Here is a 26833-nt window from a genome sequence, read left to right on the forward strand (position 1 = left end):
TATTCTACATAACAGGTATGCCGGGTCCGGCGGCTCTCCTCCTCTCCTCAAACTATAGTCTGGCCCCCCAACATTCTGAGGGACCGTGAACTGGCCCCCTGTTTAAAAAGTTTGAGGACCCCTAGGCTATAATAACAGAAAGGTACAGATACCTCCCCTCCTTATACTCCAATGAATCAGGGAGGTGTTTGCCTGAATCACTTTCAAATACTATCTTGTTTCCCCAGGCTTAAAGAATGTTTCAGCCCCCTTTGTTTAGCTAACAGTTCTTGCATATTTCTCTCAAGGTCACCTCCCTTATGCCCTACACCATCACGCTGATGGTTTGGGACTCCTGAACCCATCATTCTGAAGAATACGACTTCATAACTAAAAGAGATTGGTGGCCAAAGCATCTTACCTTTGATGAATTCTCTGCAGGCTTGGAGGTGCTTGGCTGGTCTTTAATCTTCGGTACGACCTCAGGCTTCTGTGAGATTTCCGCAAATACGGTTTTTGAGAGATTTGGGCTGGGCTGCACAGAGTCTTCCAGCTTGGTTCCCACTGGAAAAAAAAATAATACCACATATTTGGGGGTTTATAATATAAATGTCTATATACTAATATTTTAAAATTTTTGACTGTTGAAAATGTTTTTAATAAGATAACATTTTCAGCAGTCAACAATTTTAAAATATTAGTATATAGATATTTAAATAGATGTGGATGGGGTCAGGGATCAGTAAAATGCCATCAAGTTGGGCTCAACTCATGGTCTCCTTGAACAAATGCCCCCCAACATAACAGTAATCTCTCCATCCACCCTATCCATTGTAATCTTCTTCCTTCAGCCTTTTGAAGCACAGTTATTATTTTTAGTCCATCATTTGCTCATATCACAAGCCCAAAGCATGTGAGTTACCATAAAACTTACTGGGTAACCTTGGAAAGGTTGTGGAGTTTCTGTCTTACCAGTGCAGGATTCCACCTAAAGTTCTGACTGGAGATGAGTTATTGCTGGTGGCTGATCACACAAAGCCAGTTTGTGGAATAAACACAAGTAGCTAGCTTTGCAATTCATGCTAAGCTAACAGTTCTCAGCTGTGGGTCAAGATTCCCCAGGGCTCACAAGCAATTTAGATGGGGAGGCTCACAATTTTGTAAAGAACTCCATCAGTCTTGGACAAGCAGGAAGGAAGCACATCCCAAACACTCCAGGATTTTTTCCTCACTGTGCCTGCACAAGCCACAAGAAGCAACTGCAAAAGTTTGAGAATCTCTGTAACATAAAGCTATAATAATTATATTTACTTATCAGAAGTGTTATATTTATGTCTTGCCCAACCCTAACTCCAATTAAATCATTCTTTTGTTATTATTTTAGGGGGGTCACAGCGCTATAAGGTTTGAGAAGCCTTGTGCTAAGCCATAATGTAAGTTTGACAAATCACTAAAAGTGGATTTACTTTGCTCCAACTAAGCAAGACTTATTATGGCTTTGTGTGATGTATGAATCCAACTAAAGGTGCCTTTTTTTTAAAAAAAAAAAATCCCCAGTCACTTTGATTTAAAAAGATTGATAAGGAGATGCCTTAGGACGTGCACGGTGGTGGTTGCTGTAGTTTCTAGTATAACGTAGGTCAAAAAGGAATGTTAGCCATGTGATTGGAGAGTGGTGCTCCAGTTGAGCAACGCTCTAAACACAGTGAGGCTGGCGTGCTCAGAGTGACCATAAAGCAACAAATCACCACCACAATAGGAGTAAAAGTCCCTACTTCCTCCCCTGTAGTCACGTAGGGATGACAGGCCAAAGTCAGATGATTTAGGAGGCTATGGTCAGAAATCCCACTTCTGTTCAACTCCATCTAGCAATTGGTCAACATCTTTTGGCTGATGACCATCCCTAGGGTTCGATGGACAGTTTCAGTTTTGTTGTTTTTCCCCCCAAGGAGTCTTTGACTTCCTTCCAAGTCAGCTGAAGGTTGCACTATAAGAGTTATGACACTCACAGCCAGGAAGTCGGAAATACTAGGGACATTTGCTCCCCAGTGGCGTTTGCTCCTTCCGTGGCATCTGCTCCCCAGAGGTAGTATTAAGAATGCAGCCTAAGCAAGTAGTGCAAGGCAATGGTCACTCTGTGGTGAGAGGGCGGGGACAAATTTGAAATATAAATAAATAAAAATAAATAAGTGGTTTAGAAGGAGAGAGGAAGGACCTGCCAATGCAGACGGCTGGCAGGCAAAGGGAAACAGACATTTGGAGAGTCATCAAGTGTACAGTCTTGCAAAGGAAAGATAACTCAGTTTTAGAAACCTCCAGCTGCAACCTTACAGCAAGGGCTGGGGTGAAGTATACATGCTCAAAGCACCTCAGAAGGTCATCGGAGCTGCCGGCATTTGGATCCAGGTCTTAAGAAGGCATAGGACATTCCACTTGGGGGAAAAAAATCTAGTCTGGGGTGATAGAGTCCGCTGTGTTTTGCAAATTTGTTCTTGGTGAGATGGCAGAGACCTTGCATTTCAGACTTACTACAGTCTTCCTGGCTTTTGCTTCCTCTCAAAGCAGAGTTTCCAAGACACCTACACACACACACACACACACACACACACACTGCAGACTTGGACCACTGCAGCAGCACTGACCTCTCCGTGGGGCCGTGGGGCTTCAAGCACTGCATTCTCAGCTGTTGCTGATGAGATCAAGTGTCTGCACCCTCCCTGGCACCTGAATGGCACTGGATGCAGACACAAACGCTCTTTAACATCCAGGCTCACACAGAACGAGTGCTAGCTTCATTTTGAAAGGACAGTTCACAATTCTGTGTGCATGTGTGTGGAGGAGGGAAGAGGGGAGGCCCAATCAAGAAAAAAATATTAAATGAAAGGCTGTCATTTGGCATAAACCCTCTTGCAGATATTTCTAAGCTTAAGCAGCACAGTGTAGGCAGCCTGGTCCTTCAGGTCTCCCAACGGTGCCCCCATCGCCACTGTACTTTCCACCTTGCTGCTGGTCCTCCTCTTCTTCTCTTTCTTGCCACCTTTCCCAGCATTATGGGTTTCTTGAGGAAGTCAGTTCTTCACATAATGCATCCAAAGTAGGATAATTTGAGCCTGGTCATTGGTGCCTTGAGTGAGACCTCTGGGTTCATTTATTTGATGATCCATTGGTTTCTTTTCTTGGCTGTCCGTGGTATTCTCAAGAGTCTTCTCCAACACCATAGTTCAAAAGTGCTAATACTCTTCCTATCCTGCTTCTTCAAAGTCCAACTTTCATTTCCATGAAGTGTCATGGGAAATACCATTGCTGTGAGTTAGCTTACTCTGGGATAACTGGGGTGCCACCGATTTGATCTATCGATCAATCAATCATTCTAACTCACAAGGCTGTCTTGATAAAATAGGGAGTCCTAGGGAACCACATCAGACATCCTCCAGGGTGTGGCCGCAAACGGGTATTTCTGAAGCTTTCTCTGATGACACAGGACAGACAATTATCAGGTGGACTTCAGCCTCCACAACTACCAACAGAATCAGTCCTTTAGAAAGATATTAGTATTCCTAAACTAGGAAGAGAATCTCAAGCATTCAATAAGGGGAAAGTTACACACAAGTGCCAAATCACGACACATGCCCATTGATAAGTTTCAACACTGAACTACAAAGTTTCAGGAAAGAGAACGGTAGCTTTTGTGCACATTTTGAATGAAGGCTGCTGTTTGCAAAGCACAGATGTGCCATTGTTTGGGTGGGAAAAAAAACCGAATAAACAATTTTGTTATCATGTGATGGGCCCCAAAGAGGCAGGCTTATGAAATCCTCAGTCTTGGGTCTGCCAACTCATGGTGAGTAAAACGCTTAAAAAAAAGGACAGTTCTTTTAAATAAACGTAGTGAAAGAAAAGGGGAAATATTTTTCTCTTCCTCCATCCAATAATGTGAGAGGGGATTTTTGCAATTTGAGGAGGTGGGGAGAATGGTTTAATCACTACCATAACTTCAGGAAGAACAAGAGCGGTCAAATAAATTGTGAGCTAAGATATCTGGGTTTGGGACACAAGAACCAGTTGTCTTCACAGAACAATGCTAGCACAGAGATGGCGGACAGAATTGCCATCATGATATTCTTCATATGCAATGGATGAAAAACACTTTTGGATGTGTCCATAAAGTAAAGAGCAAAGCATCTTCCAACCCCTTCATTGTTCAACGCATACTAGTTTCTTTCAAGAGTGCACCTTTAAATTGCAAGAAAACTTTACAGATGATCAGGAAGACAGATGGGGGAGACTGAGAGGGAAAGGAGGAAACAACATCATGAGAAGGTATGACTGGTGGGCACATGGAACAGAAGCTCTCCATAATGGAACATTTTATTACCACTCTCACGTATTATTTCCTATCAATAATGATGGCAATATCAAAAAAGTAGGCTTCAACTCATACAATGCGGAAAATTTAAAAAAAAAAAATCTTGATCCAAGGGTTAGGGTTAGGGTTAGAGCTTCAAGTAGGATTCTAAGGAGATTTTTTTTTTTTTAATATCTAAGTTTCATTGGTGTAACTATGCTTCTGGAGGCAAACTGTTGCCCAAAAGAAACATGGATGTTTGATCTCAAAGAATGATTTGCCAGAAAGCTAGAGAGAAAGATATCGTACTAATTCCTAATTTTTGGCAGGGCCACGTCAACCAATGTTTATCAACAAAATATATCTGTTAAATTATTTTTAATTCTCTGTTAGGCTTGTTATTGAAAGAATGACCAAACAGGGGAGTGATAATTCCAGTGATAGTAAAGTGGTCTAGATAGCAGTTAATTTTTTTTCATCTTGATTGCAAATCTTCCACTTACACACACATACTTCTTTTTTTTCCTGGACACAATCTTATGATCTCTGTGTCCCTTAGGCCAAAGATGAAGTCTGGCTACAATTTAAGAACAGGCATTCAATTATGTGCGTGCAAGGAAATGAGGAATTACTTAGTACATGTGGCCTTTCTTAAATTTTTGCAATAAAATAATTAATTATTCTTCCAAAATAATCCTGCTGCCTGATTATTTCAACTTTTGAGTGGTGGTAGGAGTATGATGGGTGTCCCTTTTTTAGTTAATCAAAAATGTGTTTACTGTTCATATAATCCATCCTTCCCAAGACCATAGCCCCAATGGGTTGGAGTTCAATTTCCTAGTGGTGAACCTATGACACGTGTGTCAAAGGTGACACGCCACGATATTTTGGGTGACACACCAGTGTTCACCAGCTCCTAGCAACAATTATTCTCCTTGTTTGAGTTACCAAAGAAACTGAGTTATTTTTACTTGTATTTCATTTTTGTAATTATTTGATGTTTCTTTATATAAAACATAGCATCACACATGACTGGACTGCATTTTTTTTTAAATCAATGAATATGTAAAGAATTGTTTCTCTTTTGTTCGGGGAGGGGGGTGAGATGCCAGAAGAGTCAAGTTAGGCATTTTCTGAATTTTTGACACGCGGAGCCCAAAAGGTTTGCCATTACTACCTTAGTGGGAAGCTGTAATCTGGTGCAATCTAACATACACTGTTGAGAAAAGCTGATCTGACTTATCAACCAGCCCAACATTTTTCAGTTCTGACACTGACCTCTTGAGAACAAACCATGTCAGCCTAGTTACCTTTCTTTTCTTGATTGGCCCAGAACTCTCGTACCCGTTTGTTAATGTTCTTTGTCTCCCTCAAATGTTTTTGCCACTGGCGTAATTCCTGGACTTCAGGATCACAACGGATCTAGAAATGGGAAACATAAATGCCTCTGTAAGAAACTCTAGGCTGTCTGTTGAGTTAGTATTAAATAGCCTCCTTGACAACATGCTTGGCCTCAATTTGCATTTCAACAGGAACACTTCTGTGATGGTGACAACGCTATGCAAGGGAGTCCTTTGTAGCTGTCAGAGTTCACTTAAGATGTTTGCTATCTGGATCAGAACAACAAATGGTGTAGCAAGTCCAGCTACAGATTACTCAATGCTTGGCAAGTTATTCAGCCACATAAGGCATAACATCACATAACACATAACATCTTCTATGCGTCTCTCAAATAAGCTGGCAATAATAGCACAATGGCAAATTATCGCATTGGACTAAGCCATGGCTTACTTAAACATGCTTTATGTATTAAACACGATTGGCTGGATTGACTTACGCCATGAACAAACATGCTTTACCATGTTTTATTTATTTATTTATTTAAATTATATGCCGCCCATCTTCCCCAGAGATTAACTGCTGAGTGCTGCCAGATGGCAGCGGAATAAAAATTTATTTCTTTACAAAACGTATATGGCCACCCAACTTAAATGAATAACTCTAAGCTGCTAACAAGAATACAAAAACCAGTTTAAAAATGGAAGAGAAAAATGCAACTAAAAGCAATCATAATAGAATATAAGAGTGACCCACAGCTCCCAAAACATTGGGAAAGGGTGACATGCAATGTTCTTATTAAGTTTTCCACAAAAGTTAAAATACAGAAAAATCAAGAAAAAAAGAAGGGGGAAAAAAGGAAAAAAGAAGAAAAAAGGGGGGGGAGAAAAAGGGACACGAGAAAGAGAGAGTAGCTTCCAACTTTCCTTGGTGCAGGTATAGATAGAAAATATATTCGCCTCTTACTCTAATATCTAAAAATGTACATAGTAATAAATAGTTGTTAATCTAATATTCAGAAAGATTCCTAAAAATTAATCATACATATGATTTGTACAAGGTATTTCTATAAGTTTAACAGCAAATCCCAAAATCAAGGTTGCTTTTTTTTTGAGTATCAAGCCAAAAGTCTAAGAGTGGTTTCCAATTAGAGACAAAGTTGGACAGGGCCCTGTCTTTGAGCTGAGCAGTGAGTTTCGCCATCTCAGCCAATTCTACTAATTTCAATATCCATTCTTCAATACTTAACTACCATTTTGATAAACAGAAGCAACACCTTCAAAGCAGTCTATTTCTCATTAGGTATTGTCCCCCATACTTATGTCTCAGGTATCTTAGCACCTGGACAGGGTTAAGCTCAAAACCAAGTCATTCGTTAAGAAATGGTTTTTTAAAGGGTGCTTGTGGTCCTAACCTGAGCACTAATTACTGTTTACAAAGTGTGCTGAAAATATGAGCATACAATGCACAAAGACACAAAGTAAGGGGGAGAAGAGACAATGGGAATAACATTTCCAAAGGCATTAAAAAAAAAAAAAAACAATCACAAGAGTCTGTTGATCGGAAGTACAGTAGTTATTCCTATTGTTGTCAACTTCCCAAACTCAGTTCTCCATCAACTGTTAAGTATTTAGGAGGTGATATTTTTTAACTGATTGGTACCAAAGAAACCAGAGACAACACCCCCATTTAACTTCTTGCCCTGTGGCCAGAAGCTTTGAAGGAATGTATTCAGGGAGTGATTTTTCTGGATTTTCCTTTACCCATCTTCCTCTCTCTCTCACTGAGCAGCAAGACAGAATAAGCTACCAAAAAGGTTATTCCTTGTACTGGAAACCATTATACGTGTGCTGTGTCTGGCTTAAAATAGCAAGGGGAGTATAAGTAGCAAATCTCCAGCAGTATTCTGTCTGCTGACCTTTAAATCCAGAATGAGAGGATGTGTCTGTGCAACCATCTCTGTACTCCCCAACACCATGTGCTCTCCTCTGATGAAAAAAAGCAGCACCACTAAAAGCCGTGCTGGATCAGAGCAATCAACCCATCAATCAAACCGTTTATTTCGCTCGTAGACCAGCAGAGGATTAGAGCAAAGGTCCTCTAGCCCATGATCATGTTTCCAGCAGAAGCTGCCCAGAAAATCCACAGTAGGGACATGCCAGCCAGACTTCTCCCACACTCTTATCTTATAGCCCATTGGGCTAAGTTCATCTGTCACACATTATGTGGGCCTGCTCTGGAGTGTGACGGTTGCTGCTCTCAGTTGGGCCTATTTCCTTTCCCAATCTCTGTGCGCATCACACAAGCTGTTTTGAGCCTTCAAATTGGAGGTCAACCACAAGGAAATAGTCATGGCAGCCATGTTGCTCTAGCAGCCGTTTTGTGAGAGTGCCCTCAGCACGCTTTCCATTCTCTAAATCTTTCTAACAGATCTACATGATTTACAGACTCAAATATATGCAAGGACATAGATTTGGGATTTATGGGCAAGATTCCTGAAATCTTGCAAAGTTTAGCTGGCAAAAGTCAGGGAATTGTGAGTGGGTGTGTGTTTAAAATTTCTAACAATTATTTAAACTCTAACATACTTTTGAGAGGATCTCAGCTGGTGTTGGGATGGGCAATGGACATCTCAAGGACAGGAACTAGAAACACCAGAAGGTTGTCCTCTCATAAAGCAGCTTTGTATGTTCTTAGCTTCCTTCATTTCCTCTCCTTATGACTTCTTTTCAAATTACCTTTCATGCCTCTCTCCTACATTCTCTTTTCTCCTTCCTTCTCAAATACCAAGCCTCCTGTTCTTTGCTTTTTCTTCTCCCCCAGTTTGCTGACACCCTTCATCCTCTCAAATGACACATGGAGTTTTTATTAGATTATCATCTGGACTAAAAAGGACAAGGGGCAACACAGACATTGGCTTGAAGTAGTTCCTGGCCCCTGACCACTTCTGCTTTTGAACTTCTGTATGGCAGAAAACAAAAGCAGAGTTTCACCTTGTCAACTTTCTTCTCCTGTGGCCAAATCTCAACTGTGAAACAGCTGCTATGCAAATCCTGTTGAACCCTCTGCATCTTTGTAGACATTTATAGCACTTGGGGCTGAAGCCATGCGCAGGGGGTTCCCCTGAAGCCAACAGCTCTTGCGCAGACTGAACATCAAGCAGAATTATTAGAGATGGCTCTTACCCGATGACCTCTCCAGAACGATTGGATAATGTTGCCGGCTTGTTCCTCCGTGAACAACAGAGACAGAGGAACGGGAGGCCTAGGACTAGAGCAAATATTTTCACTTCAAAATCATACATCATTTTGGGCAATTTATGAACACAAATATCTTTCTTTTTGAAACAAAACACTGTTTGCCTAGTCTTGTACCCAGCCAGATGCTAGGGACTTAAAGTAGGCATGCTCATAAAAAGTATCCTCTTTCTCACATCTGCACACAAGCATTCCTGCATTTACATTTGCAAAATGCTGCCATTTACATGTTGCCCAAAATATACTAGTCTTAATCAGTTCTGAAAATGCTCTGGACACGAGCCTATTTTTTCAAGGAGCTGGGAAGAACTGGCAGGATTATCTGGCTTTTATTCTCAGAATAAAACAACTATTGTAACGTAGCATGGCTAGGATTACTGACACTGGCTCGATTCACATGCTGCATTAAATCATAACACAAGATTGGTTGGGTTTGCCTTAATGTATTTTGTGCATCCAGATACGGCAGCTTGCAGACCATGGGTTGTGGTTTATGTTACATATAAACCCAGGCTTCCTTGGCTTATCCAAAACCATGGTTAAGACAAACACTGGTTTAGCGCAATGTGTACACTCAGACAATGACAAGAGAGAGGGAGGGAGGGGAGAGGGAGAGGGAGAGAGAGACACGTTTCAAAGAAGCTGAACCTTCACGACAATACAGCTTATCACATGGCTGTGAGCTATCAAGACACAAGGGCTGGATCAGCGCATACTAAAAGTCTTACGAATTCAGGAAATTTCACAGCTAAGCGAAATAGAAAACCACCTAATATCAGATCTGGCCGATACCGAAACAAAGCCAAGATGGAAACCAAGCTCCCTGCTGCCCAGCCCATTGCACAGCATGAGCAGGAGAGTTACAGAAACCGAAGACCGGAGTTCATTACGTAGAAGGCCTGTTTCTGATCAACAGCAGTCAATGGAATTCTTCTATAGTGGCTTCTTAATTTTTCTGTACTAGCATCAGAATATCAGAAGTTCCTGGATTCTTGTGCACCTTTTTAACTGCTTCCAGAGTAGCCTGCAGGAGAAGATCCAAGGGAATCAGTAATCCAGAGTTTAATGGTACAGCACATGTCTGGCAAGTGGAAAGGCCCGCATTCAATCCACAATCAGGGTGGACTTACCTACAGTACGTCCAATCCATGTTAGTTTTGCATGGGTGTTCACGCCTCAGTTCATTCCTTCCCACGTTCTGTAAATATTTCTTTTCACCCATGGAGGTTCGCATTCAACTGAAGGTCTTGTCCTTCAAATGTAAGTTACTGTATGCCTTTCACCCCAAATAGGCAGAATGTTGTACAGATTTTGTCCATAATGCAGGGTTTGACATACAGTTTCATCTAAGATACGCTTCTTTAGATGTAATGTTCTGGAACTGAGGACTGCATCACAAAATTCAGGGCATGATGCAATCCTGAAGAAAGTACTCATTTGTATAGGTCAGTGTTTCTACAATGTTGCTGGCTGGGGAATTCTGGGAGTTGAAGTCCACACGTCTTAAAGTCCCCAAGGTGGAGAAACACTGATCTAGGCAGTGCGAGCTGGGTTTATTTCTATATATGAGCAAAACAAAATTCTCCAGTATCCTGAATTCCTCAGCCTTGGGGAAAAATTAGATCCATCCCTTGGCCGAGGGTTCAGATGAATCCATACATTTCAACTGTTCAATTCCCTTTTCTTATTTTCATAATTAAAGCACGAATCCTTACGAGGCTACCAGGATCTTTGCTATTCTCATCAAAAGTGATCAGATGAACAAGTCTGGAAACCTCTTTTTTTACAATGACTTCATAATTTATCACAAGTCGCATCCTGCCAGCCCACTCAATTTTAGTTTTATCGTGGAAGGAGCGGGGGGAAAAAGGTCTCAGAATGCTCCTTTTCAATCAGCACCCATGCGATGTCTTTTGAGGACCAGTTTTCTCATTTCATTTTTTCTCCCTGATGTTTATGTCCCAGTATTCTTTTCCGGAGAAATACAAGCCCACCCTTCCTAACACTGCAATATGAATTCTGTCCACCCCTGCCATGGGCTTCATTTTTAAATCACGAGGATCTGTCAGGGAACCGATCCAAGACTAAAGTAGGAATGGCATGTATAACTCAAGTCCAACGGGGAAGGACTTCGTGTCCAGAGAGCCAATCATGGGAGACATCAATCATTCCAGTCTGAAGGAGCAGGAGTCACACCAGGTCCATTTTTCTCTGCTGGAATATTAGTAATTGACTTTAGGTCAAATGAAAATAGAATACCCGCAGGGGCAGGGGCCTATCAAAAGTGAACTGGGAAAGCGGGAATAAATTATTTGTGGCAGGAGACAGCTGGGACACTCCAAGATGAATCGGAGCTGACACACCAACGCAGAGAGAATGTGCGAGGTGTGTTGGTTTCAAAAATTAAATGCTCCCCACAGAGCATCCGTCAATAGAACGAAAATGCTTGGCTCACGTGGAATTGGATTTCCCAGAACAACTTGCCATCTCCTTTTGGCTTGCTGCCCTCCTAGGCAAAGTTTCAGCCACGGGAACAGATAAATCTAACATCAGCAAGAAAAATGGGGGAGCAGCCAGATTAATTACAGTTGACATCAACATGATATACCTGTTCTAGTTGGGTCTATAGATGCAACTTACTCAAAATGGTGGAGGCTGGAGATTTGTTTTGAAAAGGTTGCCAGAAATGTTGAGGGTTATTCCTTGACACGACTCTGTTGCAATTACTTTGAGATGTCGAGCTCCATCCTATGTATCTTTTCCATTTTCCAGAAAGACTTCCGTGCTCCAAGTTCTCTGCCTACGCATGTCCCATCTTCTCTGCATTTAGATCAGCCCTGTAGCTCAGGGGACAGCTATTTCACACACAGGATTGCAGGTTATTAAAAGATGCATAAAGATAGTCCCAAGATGTGGTGAAGCAAAGCAAGCCAAGAGCAGCTTTCAAATCCAAGATGTCGTGATGGGGGCAGTTTTTGCTGGTTTGGAGAGAAGCTATGTATATAAGCAGGTTTTTTTTACAAAGCATTGTCTGTAAACTCTGGGATATAAGCTCACAGGACTTGATTAGGAAACCCAACTCGCCCTGCTTCCCCAGTTCATTTAGGCATCCATCATCAAGACAATTGGCGAATGGCCCCATATTTAACCAATCTAAGTCATGGTACTTATCAGATCCCTTTTGCAAAGGTGCAGTTAAATGCCTTTCCATCAGAGGTCCTGCTAGGAAGATTCCAGGGTTTAGTTCTGCCCTTGTCAGAACTCAGAAGTAGAATCGGTGGAGCACATACTTTTGGGTTGCAGACGGTAGACTGATCTGAGAGAAACTTTTATTTCCCCTTTATTGATTCCTCAACCGGGTCGTTTAAACCATGCATATGTAAATTTTCTTTTATCCAACTCTAGGTCAAATGTGACTTTGGTGGTAGCCACATTTTTGGCTGAGGTGATTAGATGTAGGAAGAAACTATTTGCTGAATGACTTGTTTCCCATGAAATGTCAACTTGCATGCTGTTTTCTTTTTTTATTATTTTGCTCATTCTTAGGTCCTTTGAGTGTAATAAACCTTCATTCATTCAAGTACTGTTTGAGATGTTCCAGTGTGTAGTGGTGAAGGTGCTGGACTAGGAGTAAGTTCTAGTCACCCCTCAACCATGGAAGCTTCCTGGTGACTTTGGACCAGTCCCTCTCTCCCAATCTTCACTGGGTTGTTTTGAGGAAAAAATGGGAGGAGGGGACATTTCCTATACTGCCTTGAACTCCTGAATGAAAGGCCAGAGATAAATCTAACAAATAAATATTTTTGAACATTGCCGGAGGAAGGAATTTCAAGCAGAATCCAGCACGGGACAGCTGCACGTGCCACAGAAGGCAGCTAAGTTACAGTTACAGCTTTCATATGCACTTCTGCATGAAGGGCCAAAATAGAAGCATGTCAGAATTGATCATCAAGGTCTTTTTGCTCCCTCCCCCCCACCAGGAAAGAAATCAACTATCCAAAGAAGAGATGAAATCAGGGGTGTTGGTGGGGAGGAGAGGTTAAAAAAGAGGGTGCCTCCAACTGCGTACTTGAAGACTTGCCTCTTTTTTACTTGCAAAACTGGTTAAAAAGGGATGGGGAAACTTGCTTCAATTATGCAATTGCAGCTGCAGCCTTGACCTCCCCTCCCGCAGTGGATTCCCCTGCATCTACTGCAAAATTGCCCAGAGATTGCCTGTATGATCCATCAATCTGTTGCCGCCCCACCATTATTGATTGATTGATTGATCATATTTATATAGCCGCCCTCTCACAAAAGAGTGACTCTGGGTGGCGTACAACACTCAAAAAGAACCAATAAATACATATAAAACAATCATTAAAACTGTAAAAACTATTAAAAAACACACAAAACAGGAGAGGGTGATGTTAACCGTACCCAGGGAGCCATTGCAAAATCTCCCCGGTCCTAGTGTGCGGATCCCCTCGCGGATAACTCAGGCTGTTGATCTAAGTCAAAGGTGCCAGGCAGAGCGTGACGTTCATTGGGGTTGACGGGCCAAAAGCTCCAGCCTTGCAGGGTTTCTTGTGCCAATGTTTAGAAACAGAGCACCCTCCCTGCACGCTCCCTTCCCTGATTTGGGATGGAGATGCATGGGGAGGAAAGTCGACGTGGAGACATTCGGGCACTGTTGGGAATTTTTGTCCGCAATCTCTTCCTGTGGTTACTTCCCGCATAGCAAGCGAAAGGGAGCCTGCTTGGCATTTACGGATGAACCGCCTGACAGCTTTGTGGTGGGTGTGTTGAAGTAATGAAAGGGAAAACAGAGACAAAGCAATAACTGCAGCAGAAGACCTGGGAAATAGTGTGCAAACCCAGCAGGCACAGATGGCAAGAGAGCTGGGGCTTCTCAGTTCTGTCGGAAGGGAAAACAGCAGAGGAGTTGCAGAAAGGGACAGGAGGCTTGTATAATAATAATAATAATAATAATAATAATAATAATAATAATAATAATAGGGGAGGGAAGGAATTTCCTTGTTTTTCCACTCCAGCCATTCACCATCCCTTCCCTCCTTCCAGCTGCTTTTGCAGCCCCTGTGCTAAAGCGTTGCAGGAGGAAAGGGCCCACTGAGCAACAGCACCAAACATGCAGCAAGCAAAGCAGCCAACCCAAGTTGAAAAGTCATTCAGGAGCATTAAGTAGACATGAAATATTCATTAGCTTAACTTCTAGAGATGAGAAGAATGGTAGACTTTGGCAAGCCCTTCCAAGCTCATCAAATGAAACTGTAGTCATGACTGTGCCAGGATGCATTCTTAGTTGGTCCAGGGGAGATGTCCCTAAAACAAGCCGGCTCAGTCCCATCAGACCCAGAAGGGCTATGAGGTTACACTCGACTGTTCTGAAGCTTGCCAGAAAGAACCCACAAATAATGGTGGCTTCCCCTCTTTCCGTGTTTTACTAAAGATTAGGAAATACAAACTCAGTTGAGCCAAAGTGCATCCTTGGCAAGGTAGGAGAAACACTTGGTCTAGCCTAACACCCCTTCTGTACCTGTAAATGCCTGTAATCTAGTATAGACCTCGCTTAAACACCAAGCATGATTTCTCTTCTCCTCTTTTCACTTCTCGAAACTTGAATCCATTTGCCATTAATCCGTTATCTTTTGTATACAATAATAGATCATTCCGAGTTAGTCTCTAGGCTTTTCATTGTGAGATTTTTGTATTTATTCGTTAATTTTAATCTGTATTTTGATTTTATTTTTGCATTCTGCTTCTTTTAAACTTTGTTAACCCCCTTGAGGGCTTCTCAGAGAAGAAGGGCAGAGTATCATTCAACCGTACAAATGAATAAAACGTTAGGAACAATGTTATACACACTTTGGCTTTCTACTTGCTTTACTGATTATGCCTACTTTCCACGTTTTGTGTGAAGAAAGAAGGGGGGATTAGTAACCACCATTAGCACTGGGCCACAGAAGCTGGAACTCCTGAAACAAGGGTTTTGAAAATGAATGCTTGGCGGACAAGCTGGAGTAGGAACAGACGGACAGAATATTCAGGAGCAGAGAAGCTGAATGGAAGGAGAAACAGAGTGAAAAGCTGCTCATCCACGCAAAATTAGCCCTATGGGTCAACTAAAAACTAGCAGTGATGTGAACTATAAAGACAACTGAGACTAACAGACTTGGGTGCATTAGAATATGAAAAGGAGAAGGGGGGCTGGGAACGTTGCTTGGGCGTACACTTGACACACCACCGCCACTCTCCTGAAATCTGTTAGTGAAACAAAGTGAACAGCAGCGGCGCTGGTCTCCTGAAGGATCTGGAGGGGTGGAAGCCGGAGTGAAATTCTTTGGAGAATACAGAGAATGAGAGTGGGAGATGAAAAGCTCCAACAAGATGGTGTTTCCAAACCCTTCACAATACGAGCCCACTGAAGGGCCTTTGTCACCTGAGTCAGATGCTTGGAGACCAGCTGGCCGTGGGCAGATGGCACAGGAAGCCACACAAATGTAGAAATGTGGACTATTTCCTTTCATTCCCTGGCAATACGGCCGGGTGAATCTGAATGCAAGTCCAGGCCAGCTGAATATTGCACAATGTTCTTATTATATCCTACCTCCTCCCCTCTTTTCTGCAGCATCCTGGATGTCTCAGATCATCCATGAAGAGCAACTATATTCAGCCCCTTTCTGGCTGCATTCCAATCATCATCCCACCAAGGACTGAGGCAGGATAGGAAAATATAATCAGGTCTCTTAGGAGCAGCATCAAATGTGGAAACCCACGGGGGAGGAGTGTGAGCGTAAAATGGGGCCTATACATTCTTACTCTAGGGAAACATGTGTCTTCTGGACTGAATGGCAGGGATTCCATTATCCTTGGAAATTCATTTCCCCTGAGGGAAAATGCAGTATGTGAGTCAGTTCACGGACTGCCCTCGTCCAAGTCACATTATGACCTCATAATAGGTTGCTTGGTAACGTCACAATGCCCCAGTCAAATCTGTGTGCAACTTCTACATTCTTTGCGATCAAGAGCTACACAAGATCCTTGTGGTATTTTAAAGCTCACACACATACACAGAGCTCCCCAAGATTTCCCTGCACCCAAAAATGTGGAACCCAAGGGCTGCCAGCTGCCAATCTCTGCATATATGCCCAGAAGAACTGTACCCTTTTTCTGCATGGAGTACATGCACAGACTGGCCAGCAGATTCTGAAAAATAATAAAATTGTTGTCTAAAACTAATTGAAACAAAAAATGGAGTAAACGTTCGTGCATTTGGGGACATTTGTTGCTTTCCAAGACATCTGGTGATGCTTTGCACCTGAACTATTTGTTTCCACTGTAATTGCCCAAATGGTGAGTTTTCAAACTCTTCTGCTAGTAAACGATACCTGCTCATTAGCATAAAGGTATTCAAAATAACGAGCAGCAATATTTAAAGAAGAAAGCCAGTTCGGTGTAGTGATTAAGGCACCAAGCTAGAAGGTGGGAGACGGTGAGTCCTAGGCCCACCTTGGACACAAAGCCAACTGGGTGATCTTAGGCTAGACACACTCTCAGCCCTAGGAAGAAACAGCCGACCATTTCTGGAAATCTTGCCAAGAAAACTGCAGGGACTAGTCCAGGCAGTCGCCAGGAGTCAACACTGACTGGAAGGCCCAAATTTAAAGAAATGCCTCAGTTCTTCAGAACAGTGAATCTTTTTGCTCTCCCCCTCCCCTTCCCCTGTGCAAATAAGCCTAGGACAAAACATCTTTGCAAGGAAGTGGTAACCAAATTAGGCTGCATGTCAGGGTGTCATTGTGACGAAGAAAGAATAAATGGCAACTGAAAAGGGACAAGGAGATTGCATCTCATCCTCTTTCACAAGATAGCAAATGGAGCAAAGGAGGGAAATGGTGTAAATCACGAGTAATACTTACTGAGCCTTTAGCCAATCCTTCACAAAAGGGATCTCGAAAAATTCTACAAACGGTTCATCCTTTCTCTTTGCATTGTGGCTAGAAAAATCAGCATTGTGGGGAAAAATAGACATGTATAAAACTGAGAGTAGAAACTAAAACACACTGGTCTCTGTTAGAAGGAAAAAAAAAACGGAATATCTTCAAATACTTACTCCTGACAAAGAAACTTACTTGTATAACCATTCAGTGAGGAAATCAAGGGCAATAAATCTGGTTCGTTTCCTCTGAAAGAAAGAAGAGACAGCAATTTCAGAAGGACAATGAGGAGAATTGATAGGGCATTTTATTTTTATTCCACTTTTTCTCCAAGGGGCAATTTGACAAGGAAACAGCCCTGTTCAGCAAGCCTTCGACTGTGGGCAACCATGGGATGGTGAGGATAGGACCACACGTGTGTGATAATGCTATCATGCGAATGGTGATACTTATGTACAGTAATTGCTTCAGATGCAAGTACATAATTATGGCGATTGTACAAATACATCACTGCATTCTTTGATGTCATCGCCATTTGTCATAGGTATGGATGCCTTAAGTCAACGTATTCAGGAGTGCAGGAACACCCAGTCTGGTTTTCCAACATGCTGCTATTATCCCCAGCCTCTTGGCCCTTGTTGCTTGAGTCAATTGTCTTTCTGCCTAATGGCTGGGCTGGCTTTGCAAAACAGATTCCCAGAGCAACGTGCTTATCTTCTAAAATGGTGTTTCTCAACCTTGGCAACTTTAAGATGGGTGGACTTCAACTCCCAGAATCCCCCAGCCAGCATGTTGAGTTGAAGTCCACCCATCTTAATGCTGCCAAGGTTGAGAAACACCGATCTAAAAGATGTAAATGGGAAGTGAGCACAATCCGGTTGCAGTTTTCAAAAGCTGCACTCTTCTGACTACCTTGAACAGACACAGTATAGGGAGAAGAAAAAGTTAGCATCTCAGTCAAGCCAACAGAGCAGGTCCTGCTGTCACATGATGGGGGCACTGGGAGAATCCTCCTTGTACCTGGATGGTGGTCTTTTGGCTAGGAAAACTGGGGTACCCATCTCTGAACTTCGGAAATACAGAGAATGAATATTCAAGTTCCCCAAGTCCTGTTTGTGTTCAGTTTCAATAAAAAGGCAAGTCCTCCATGAAAAAAAAAAAGCCATCCCAACAGACATTTACGCCTACTGACTTCCATGGGGAGTTTAGCCCGTCCTCTTCCAAATCTAAATTCAATACTCTATCAAACTGATTGCTCTCTTGGAACGATGAGGCCCCTGCAAAGCCATCAAAATCATTAACAGCCCTATTTATTATTCAGGCTTGATTGTCTTTAAAGAAAGCAAAAAGGCCAGTTTTTCCCACAGCTGTGTTGGGTTAAGCAAACCCGGATATGCACAGGAAACCTCCATAACAATGTGCATTGTTCACCAGCAGATGGGTTGCATGTTATTTTTCACAATAAGAATTATTCCCCATTCTTGACTGTGTTTGTTTTTACACTCTGGAACACAATACAGTGCATAAAATAATTTAGCCACCCTGCTTGCTTTATTTTTTATATATATATAAAAAACACAACTTCTAATAAAACACACAACCTCTCTCTCTCTCTGACAGACACACACACACACACACGAAGACCAATTTGTTTTCTTTAGTCTGCAAACTATAATTTTAGCCTCAAAATATTTAGCCCAAGGTGTCTTAGAAGTGGCAGACTTGCTATTCTCTTACCCTTGAGAGCTGCCTTCCCCAACTGGGTGGCTTCCGGCTGCATAGGACTTCAAATCCCATCATCCACTGCCAGCCTTCTGCTGGCTAAGGATGATGACAATTTGCAGGTCCCTTATCAGAAGGGAATGGAGGTAATTGTATCACACCATCCAATCTGGTATTGCTGACTCTGATTTGCCGTAGTTCATCAGTCACATATCATAAAGACTCAATTTGTGTTAATACAATAAAAATCCATTTTGTAAAACACACATTGCCATTTGCTCAGCCCTCCTCAAACGTGCATCTGTCTTTTTGAAAAGCATCTATCTCACAGACGAAGTGCAAACCAAACATCCCGCTTATATTGGTTTAAAAGAAAGTTGCTGTTGTTTTTAAAAAGGGGGTTGGCGATTAACCTACCGTTAATAGCTGCATCTTAACTACAATAAGCCAGTCAGAAAACAACAAAGAAATACAATAGAAATGAAGGCTTAATAAGGTGAGCTTCCCTAAAAGCCGTCATTAAATCTGCAGGGAAGCAGCATTTCAACCCACTAATGGGATGCTAGGAAGAAGGCTACAGCTGTTTATGTCGGTTACAAAAGACTGAAATGGTAGGCCTACATCTTTCAAATTAATAGTCAAACTATACTACACATGCTAAGGTACGGAAACCTCTATAGAGTTTTGTGTTGAGGTACTGGAACCAATGCTCCTGATCCCTCCATTCCAGACCTGCAAAACCATCCATGTTGCTTTGTGCATCCGGTCCAGCATTCTGCGTCTAAGAGTGGAAACCAACATTTCTTGGGCAACACATTAGGTTAGGCTGAACCAGGCGATACTGCAGTTAGCTTTGTTGAGCTGTGGAAATCTGGCCACCGTGAACTACACTTTATAGTTTAGTGAGTTGTCTGGCTTCAGCAAATTGGGATTTAGTTAATAACCCGTGGCTGAGACAAATAAAAGCTTTGCTTGATGTGCCAGCCCAGACAACTGATCACAACAGACGTTTTCATGAAATATAGCCCACTTCATGACACTTTGTACTTTTATGGATAATATGCTAATCTTTAAGACATAAGATATATTGTTGCTATTACAGAGTAGGACTGTGAGGTTCCTTCTTTGAAATCTGGCTCATACCAGGAGATCTGGTCTCTTTTCAACAGAGACATTTCATTCCTTGCAGACAACCTATACACCAACGATCTGAACTTTGGGTCTGTCAATGTTGTCAGATTACAACTCCAACTTGCTGGGAGCAAGGGTGGTTAAACCTCTAAAGATGCAGGCTTCAGAAACCTTTTAGGTTCTCACATTAAATGCAGTGTCTCATAATTCACATCATAATGATGTGGTAGCCAGAATTTCAAAACAGTAGGTTTAATGTGGATAATTTGATGGAGGATTAGACTGTCAGTGATTACTAGCCTTGAATCATAGGTAGCATCCCATAAATACCAGCTGCTGGGAAGTAACAGTAGAATTGGGCACTTGCTCTCCTATCAATGCCCGGAAGCTTCCTGATTGCACTAAGCTGGCCACTGTTGGGCACGCAATGCTAGACAAGATGGGCCTTTCACATGATTCAACAAGGTTCTCCTTTTCTTCTTATGCTCTTCTTCCACTACCAATGTCTCACAATCAAAATTACACCATCCATGCATAAGGGGAAAGTACCAGCTTCAGCAACCCAATATTTTGGATATATAGGAAAGTTGAGTTGAGAATTAAAGGGAAGGCAGTTCAACACAGCATGAACAGACTGTGTTCAGTAGGTTCAGAATGATTGTTGGTGGAGAATAGAATATAACAACCCCCTGCCCCAACCTCATAGCCTTGATGTAGGCTGGATGACAACTCCCATAAACCCCAGCCAGAGTTGAGGTCATGGAGGTGGATACTGACTCCTCAAGCAACCTAATATCCTTCTGAAAACAAGCTGAACATTTTGGACTCACCTCAAAACATCTTTCTTTCTTAGCTTGATGTAACAGCTCTACCATCCCAGGAAGAAGCACTGGAAAAATGTAGCATTCCAAGAATTCTCTTGGAGTACCTGGACAAATCAGTGTTTTTTTTTTCAGCCATGGAAATATTAAGTCTGTTCCATTTACATATAATGGCCAAATTGTTATATACAGTTCTCTGCCTCATAGTAGTATTTCCTCCTTTTCTTGTCACCCGATTGCTACCTGATCCTTTTAACTTTCTCATCTCTTCTATTCTCTTCTCCCATCTTCCACCAATGCCTGCAAACAAAGTTCAGGCTAGGACTTTGGACAACTACCCACGATAAAAGGCAATTTCAGATATGACCAAATCATATGAGTTAATGTATCTTCCAGTTTGGGTTTCTTTTTGGAAGAATATTATAACATACATAAGTGGATGTCTTCGTTAAAGTTTTCAAGTTAAAGATGTCAACGTCATTTTGAATTAAATTCCAAACTTGTGGAATCTGACTTTTTGGAAAGAGTATTGGCTATATTGGGCATGGGGAACAGCCAAGAGAATTATATTAAGAGATTGGAAAAGTACTATTATTCCAGATATTGAAAACTAGATTCAAGAAATGTGTAATTTACTCCTTTCTGAAAAGGCTACTTTTTCTACAAAGGGACACAATGCATTTTCCTTTGCCATAGATTTCAGAATACTTTACACAAAGACCAATCTTATGCACAATTTGATATATCACCACATGATTAAATAAATATGCGATTCATTTAGATGATTAGTATTAATTTAGTATGTTAATTGTTTAGGTTTTTTTCCTGCATTTGTTTAATTTTCTATTTTTCTCTCTTCTTTCTTAATTCAATTGTTGGATATTACCATAAAACTTTTAATGTGTTTTTGTCTACTGTTCTCTCTGTATTTCTGTTTTAAACATTGCAATAAAAATGATTAAACATGCACAAAGGGGAATTCCAGACAGGTACATGGCTGCAACTGTGAAACAGGTCTCTTGGGCAGAAAACATGGTGTCGCTCCATTTCCCTCTCTCTCTCTCTCTTTTTTTTTTAAAGTGGCTCTTATGAAGCAAGATGAGGTGCAGTATGACTTACATGTTTTTAGATCAGGGAGCTCAGGAGCTACCGGTTCAAGAAGAGATGGAGTCTTCCGAAGGACCACTTCTTCAGTAACCACAGATTTGCTCTCATCCCAACTCAAATCTGGCAGTGCCCCAGCATCCGCAGGAACCTGTTGAAAAGCAAAAACAAGGAGATAAACGCCCTGCTCCAACTTCAATAAATAAATAAATACCATAAATGAATGAATGAATGAATGAATGAATGAATGAATGAATGAATGAATGAACGAACAAATGAATGAAGAACAAAACAAAGGAAACATTCCGTACCTACTCCCAATGCAACGGGGGGTAATTCTCTAAATCAGGATTTTTCAGTCTGGATATCCTTCATGTGTGTGATCTTAACTCCCAGAATTCCCCAGCCAGCCTGGGGAATTCTGGGAGATGAAACTGTAGAGCTGGAGTGTACCTCGGGGAAGGCTGATCTAAAGTGTTAGAAATGTATCAGGGAGATCCTCCTGGATTAATGATTAAGTTTCTAGGTGACGTTTGATCCAGTCATTAGCCAAGCTTACAAGTTTGTCAGGAATTCAAAATACAGAGCAAGGGTTAAAAAATCCACACATATGTCATCCCAAACTTCACTGCGGAGAAAAACAATCATTAAATGATTGTTAGGGAAAAAAGCCCTTAATAATAAGGATTCTGGTATTTTTAATTTTTAGACAACGGGGGAAAAAAGGGGATTACAGAATTTTTTGGGACTCACAGTTCTTCTGACCAAGACCAGAGCCTGAAATATGTAAGAACACACAGAAAATAAGAGCCAAGTATGGCTCAGTAGGGCTGATTTGTAAGGACGAAGCTGGCTACGGTGAACTGAGCTTGTCAGTTCATATTAGACAGATAACTTGAAAGCTGCAAAATGAGACTTGCTACATAGAGAAGGGCGGCCCTTAGGAAAACGTGCTTGCTTTGCCTGCAAAAATATCCAGATTCAGCTTCTTGCATCTCCAGGCAAAGCCAGAGAAAAATTACGGGAAGCAGTTACCCATCGGTGTTGACAAGCTGAATAACAGGCTCATAAGCTGGGAATAAAACCTGACAGGCAATTTTGGCTTGGAAAAACACAACAAGCCAGGATCCCCAACTTGGATTACATGCTAAAATGTGCCTGACTTCTTTAGCAGACATTCTAAGGGAATGGGGATGAGCAAACAGGCTTGGCATGCTCACACGCAACTCGAGCACGGTATGCCAGCATTCTCTGGAATTCCATTGGTTGCTTCCAAAAAAAGTAAGCATGGGGGATCTCATTTAGAACCATTTCACAAATCTGTGGGGGCAACTTGCATCAATACCTAATGCAATACTATGGAAAGACAAGCCGGGGCAGGTTCAGAGAAGCACCATTAAATGACTGGAAACTAATTCCTAAGAGGACAGATGGAGGGTTGAGAAGGTAGCCTTGAGAAGGGAATCTGAACGGGGAATCTGTTGGCGCTCTTCAAACAGGGGTGTCACCCAGAAGGACATTACCACCTCCTGAGCTCTCATCTCAGAGTTCAGGGCACCAAATAATGGGCTGACGTTACAGGAAGGCTGATTTGGAACATGCTTAGCAAAAAACTTCCTAACAGGAAGAGCATTCGACAGTACAAGAGCCAATTATACAGAAAGGTCATGACTCCTGTGTGCTGGGTGTTTTCAAGCAGAGGCCAAACGGACATTTCTCAGGGGTACTTTAATTTGGATTCCCACTCGGAGCAGGGGGATGGGCTTGATGGTCTCCACAACCCCCTTTCAACTCCATTTCTGAACTTCTCCAGCCGGGCAACTTCACGGGACTACACCAGCTTCCACATTATGAGAGAGGGGCAGAAATGGCTCTCAGTGGCAGAAGTGGGCAGTCTCTTGATGGCTTGGAGTGGGTATGACTAACTTGGAGGGGGGGCTGTCTGAAAAGTGCTACAGGTAGTGCCGAGGTTGAGTGGGCATGGGGTGGGATTTTAAAGGATGACATCTTTGAGTTTGGAGAAATTTTCTTAGTTTATTTTAACTGGATCAAACCCATTCTAGGGCTCACGCGACAGTGTTTTCAAGTTTCCCAGCTCAAAGCGGCAGGAAACTATGTTGGTATTTAGCAGCTGGCAACAGAAGTGGTTTGGGAGGTTGAAAAAGGGAGCTTGGGGGCACATGCAGGGCTGGAGTCTTTATCATAGAGCAGTGTTGTCCAAAGTTGGCCACTTTAAGATGAGTGGACTTCAACTCCCAGAATTCCCCAGCCAGCATGGCTGGCTGGGGAATTCTGGAAGTTGAAGTCCACTCATCTTAAAGTGGCCAACTTTGGGCAACACTGTCATAGAGAATGTCTGGCACCCTAGATGCTGCTGGCCTACCAGCCCTGATCATAGACCATACTGGGGACCCACAATTAGAAACAACATAACTTTATTCACAAAGTACATATAATTCATTTCAGGTCCTTGTTTTTTACCCATCTATCACATTTTTAATCCCCCCAATCACAGAGTTTCTCTGGGAAGATTACAAAGCTATTTAAAACATTATCGTATCTTGCTTTTACAGTAGTTTCTTTCCCCGTCCCCTGAAACTAAAACACCACAAACACTGTAGTCTTTCAGTGGTTCTATGCACATTGTGAGTATATCTAGAATAACAATCTTTTGGCAACACTACATGGAGTATTTATCCTCTCATCTTTTTTTTTTTTTAAACAAAGAATAAAAGAGTTTCAGATTTTTTTTAAAAAAAAAAGCTGAAGATGACCACCAGCTGGATTATTTCTATTTTTTTTTTTTTTTTTTACCTGTAAGGCAAGCACAGGTTCCTTTTTCTTCTCCAAATGATCCGGATGAACAGGCTGCTTGGCTTCAAATTCTTTTTTTTGTTTGTTTTCAAGAAGGTGAAAGATAACAGTGGAGAGAAAAGTACCAGAGGTTTATTCCTACTTTACAAGGGCTAAATACCTTTCCCTGAAAATATAAAAATCGCAATCACATTGTTGCATGCCTACTTCACTCAACCAAATTCAAAGTTAGGAATAAACAAGGTAAGACCTTAGGGCTGGATGGGGCCTTGGGGGTGACTCTCAAGTTCCTCCAAAATTTGCCAACACATTGAAATATGACAGAAGGAGAAAATGGTAAATAACACAATGAAATGAACAATATTTAATTTATTACAAGTAAATTTAATAATGCAAGTGATGCAAGCAAGTGAAATTTGGAGTTTGGCCTAGCCTTACTCACTTTTTAGCCAGTCAATGCTGCCACTCAAAGGTATCTGATTTGATTTGGCTTCGTTAAATGACAATACTGGAAAGGATTTAGTCTGTGGGAGACAAGCCAGCATTCCTGAATGTTGGACAGCTCAAATGTAGCCCACTGAGCGTCTCAAACATTTTCAATAAATCAATAAAATATAATGCATCCTCAGACCAGTGTCCAAGATTCATTACATTGCTTTGCATTACAATAACCAGAGACATAACAGACATATAAAAGTGAATAAAATCAATGTGAATGCAGTCACATGCAGGGGTGTCATGCGGGACAACAGGCGTTTTCTTCTCTATTAATGTGTGCATGAGTGTGCGTGTGTTGGGGGGGTAATTTCACTGATGGATTTATAGACAGAGAGATAATCAACTTTTCCAAGGCTCCCAAAGATCGATGCTAAAGAAGAGCCACAATTACTTTTCTCCTTAGGAACCGGAATGAGAGCCAAATTAGTTTTGAATTAATTAAGCTGCACTGCAACAGCAGTCACAATGTTTGCTTGGTGGTGCCATAAACTCATCCCCTTGCTGCAAGAACCGCGAGGCCAGATTGGCAAGGGACTCAGAAATGGGAACTGGGGGAATTGCCACTTTGCTGGGCATCATAAATAGTGCAAATCTTTCTGCTTGCTGCCAATCTATAATGCAGGAACTCTATATTGGGGTGGGGGTGGGGATTCCAGAGATTAGATGACCTGCTGAAAAACGATGTGCCATCCTTAGCATCCTTACTTCTCAGCCTGCACATAGACTTGATAGACATTTTTTAGAAAAAAATAGATTGGAATATCTTTTTAGAAAAAATATAGCAGCCCATAGTGTTGCTTAGAAGAGTTTTCAGGTCTCAGCAAAAAGGCAGAGCCAGATTGGGAGGGAACATCCAAGGGGGCTAAAGCCATTTCATAGGAATGCCCATAATGCACAACTAGAATTCCAGATGTGTCCTCTGGTTCATGAAGGTTGCCTGTGCTTTGGCTACACAATTCTATTAGGCTTCCCCAACTGGCACCAATTTAGAAGTGCTGGACTACATATCCCACCCATCCCCATTCAGACAGGGGCTGTAGTCCAACACCTCTTGAGTTATATCATTGCAGAAAGTTGGGTTAAATGTTCCTTCTCAATAGTGTCCTGAAAAAAAATGCTTTTAAGACTCTCCTCTTCCTCTTCTTCATTGTTCTGTGTCCTCCCTTAATTTACAGTTGTTTTAAGAAACCGAGAAAGGAAAAACAAACAAACCAAAAAACTGCAACCCAACCCATGACAAATTAAGATACAAAGTTGTCCAACAAGATGAAACACCCACACTTCAGAAAATAAAAGAATAACAGCAGCTCACTCTTCAGTTCTGATCTGCAAAACAAACAGCCAGGAACAGATCTGGAAACCCAACCAGACCTGCTGAGAGATGTGAAGTACCAACACCTAGAAGCCCACAGTTATCCAGGGAATTTCATGCCGAATTTGAAACTCAGGAGCCCCCTCAGACCTTGCCCAAGACTTTTTTCAGCCTTCTTTACCCTCCAGATATGTCAAATCTACAGGTCCCATAAATTCTAGTTGGTACAGGCTGCTCTCCATCAGGAGAGTTTCAATTCAAGCCACATGGGGGTCCCCAGACTGCTCCAGAGATTATGGCCCCCCCAGCCGTCTTTTCGGACAAACAGCTGGGGGCTGATGGGATTGCTCAAAATGTCTGTTCTGCAGAGACTGAAGATTAGAAATGCTGAATCTAAAGCGTTATCCCCTTTGCCATTTGCATTAGGACATCACGGGCATCTCCCTCCCCATCCATCGATTATGTCAGGCCAAGCCCAAGAACAACGGTGAAACGGTCCAGTTGAGTTAAATTCCTTTGCTTACACTATATAGATTAAATCTATAGTACTGCAACTAGTGGATGTACTCTGGGAG

General features: G+C 41.9%; 1 protein-coding gene across 2 annotated transcripts in view; it reads right to left on the reverse strand.

Moving 5' to 3' along the window:
• The window catches only part of IQCK (IQ motif containing K), a 30050-nt gene that overhangs the window by 1607 nt on the left and 1610 nt on the right, over positions 1 to 26833 (reverse strand). For both annotated transcript variants that reach the window (XM_007440025.3, XM_025174284.2), the window contains exons 2-9: positions 24449 to 24519; positions 21650 to 21785; positions 20540 to 20637; positions 17052 to 17104; positions 16839 to 16916; positions 8848 to 8932; positions 5635 to 5746; positions 401 to 543 (exon numbers count right to left, since the gene is read on the reverse strand). In XM_007440025.3, the coding sequence (XP_007440087.1) occupies positions 401 to 543; positions 5635 to 5746; positions 8848 to 8932; positions 16839 to 16916; positions 17052 to 17104; positions 20540 to 20637; positions 21650 to 21785; positions 24449 to 24519 (776 nt within the window). The remainder of the gene's footprint in view (positions 1 to 400; positions 544 to 5634; positions 5747 to 8847; positions 8933 to 16838; positions 16917 to 17051; positions 17105 to 20539; positions 20638 to 21649; positions 21786 to 24448; positions 24520 to 26833) is intronic.

The sequence above is a fragment of the Python bivittatus genome, unplaced genomic scaffold (assembly GCF_059951505.1).
Source record: "Python bivittatus isolate LINGU-HERP-01145 unplaced genomic scaffold, Pbiv_v1 ctg000560_np1212, whole genome shotgun sequence".
Taxonomy (NCBI): Eukaryota; Metazoa; Chordata; class Lepidosauria; order Squamata; family Pythonidae; genus Python; species Python bivittatus.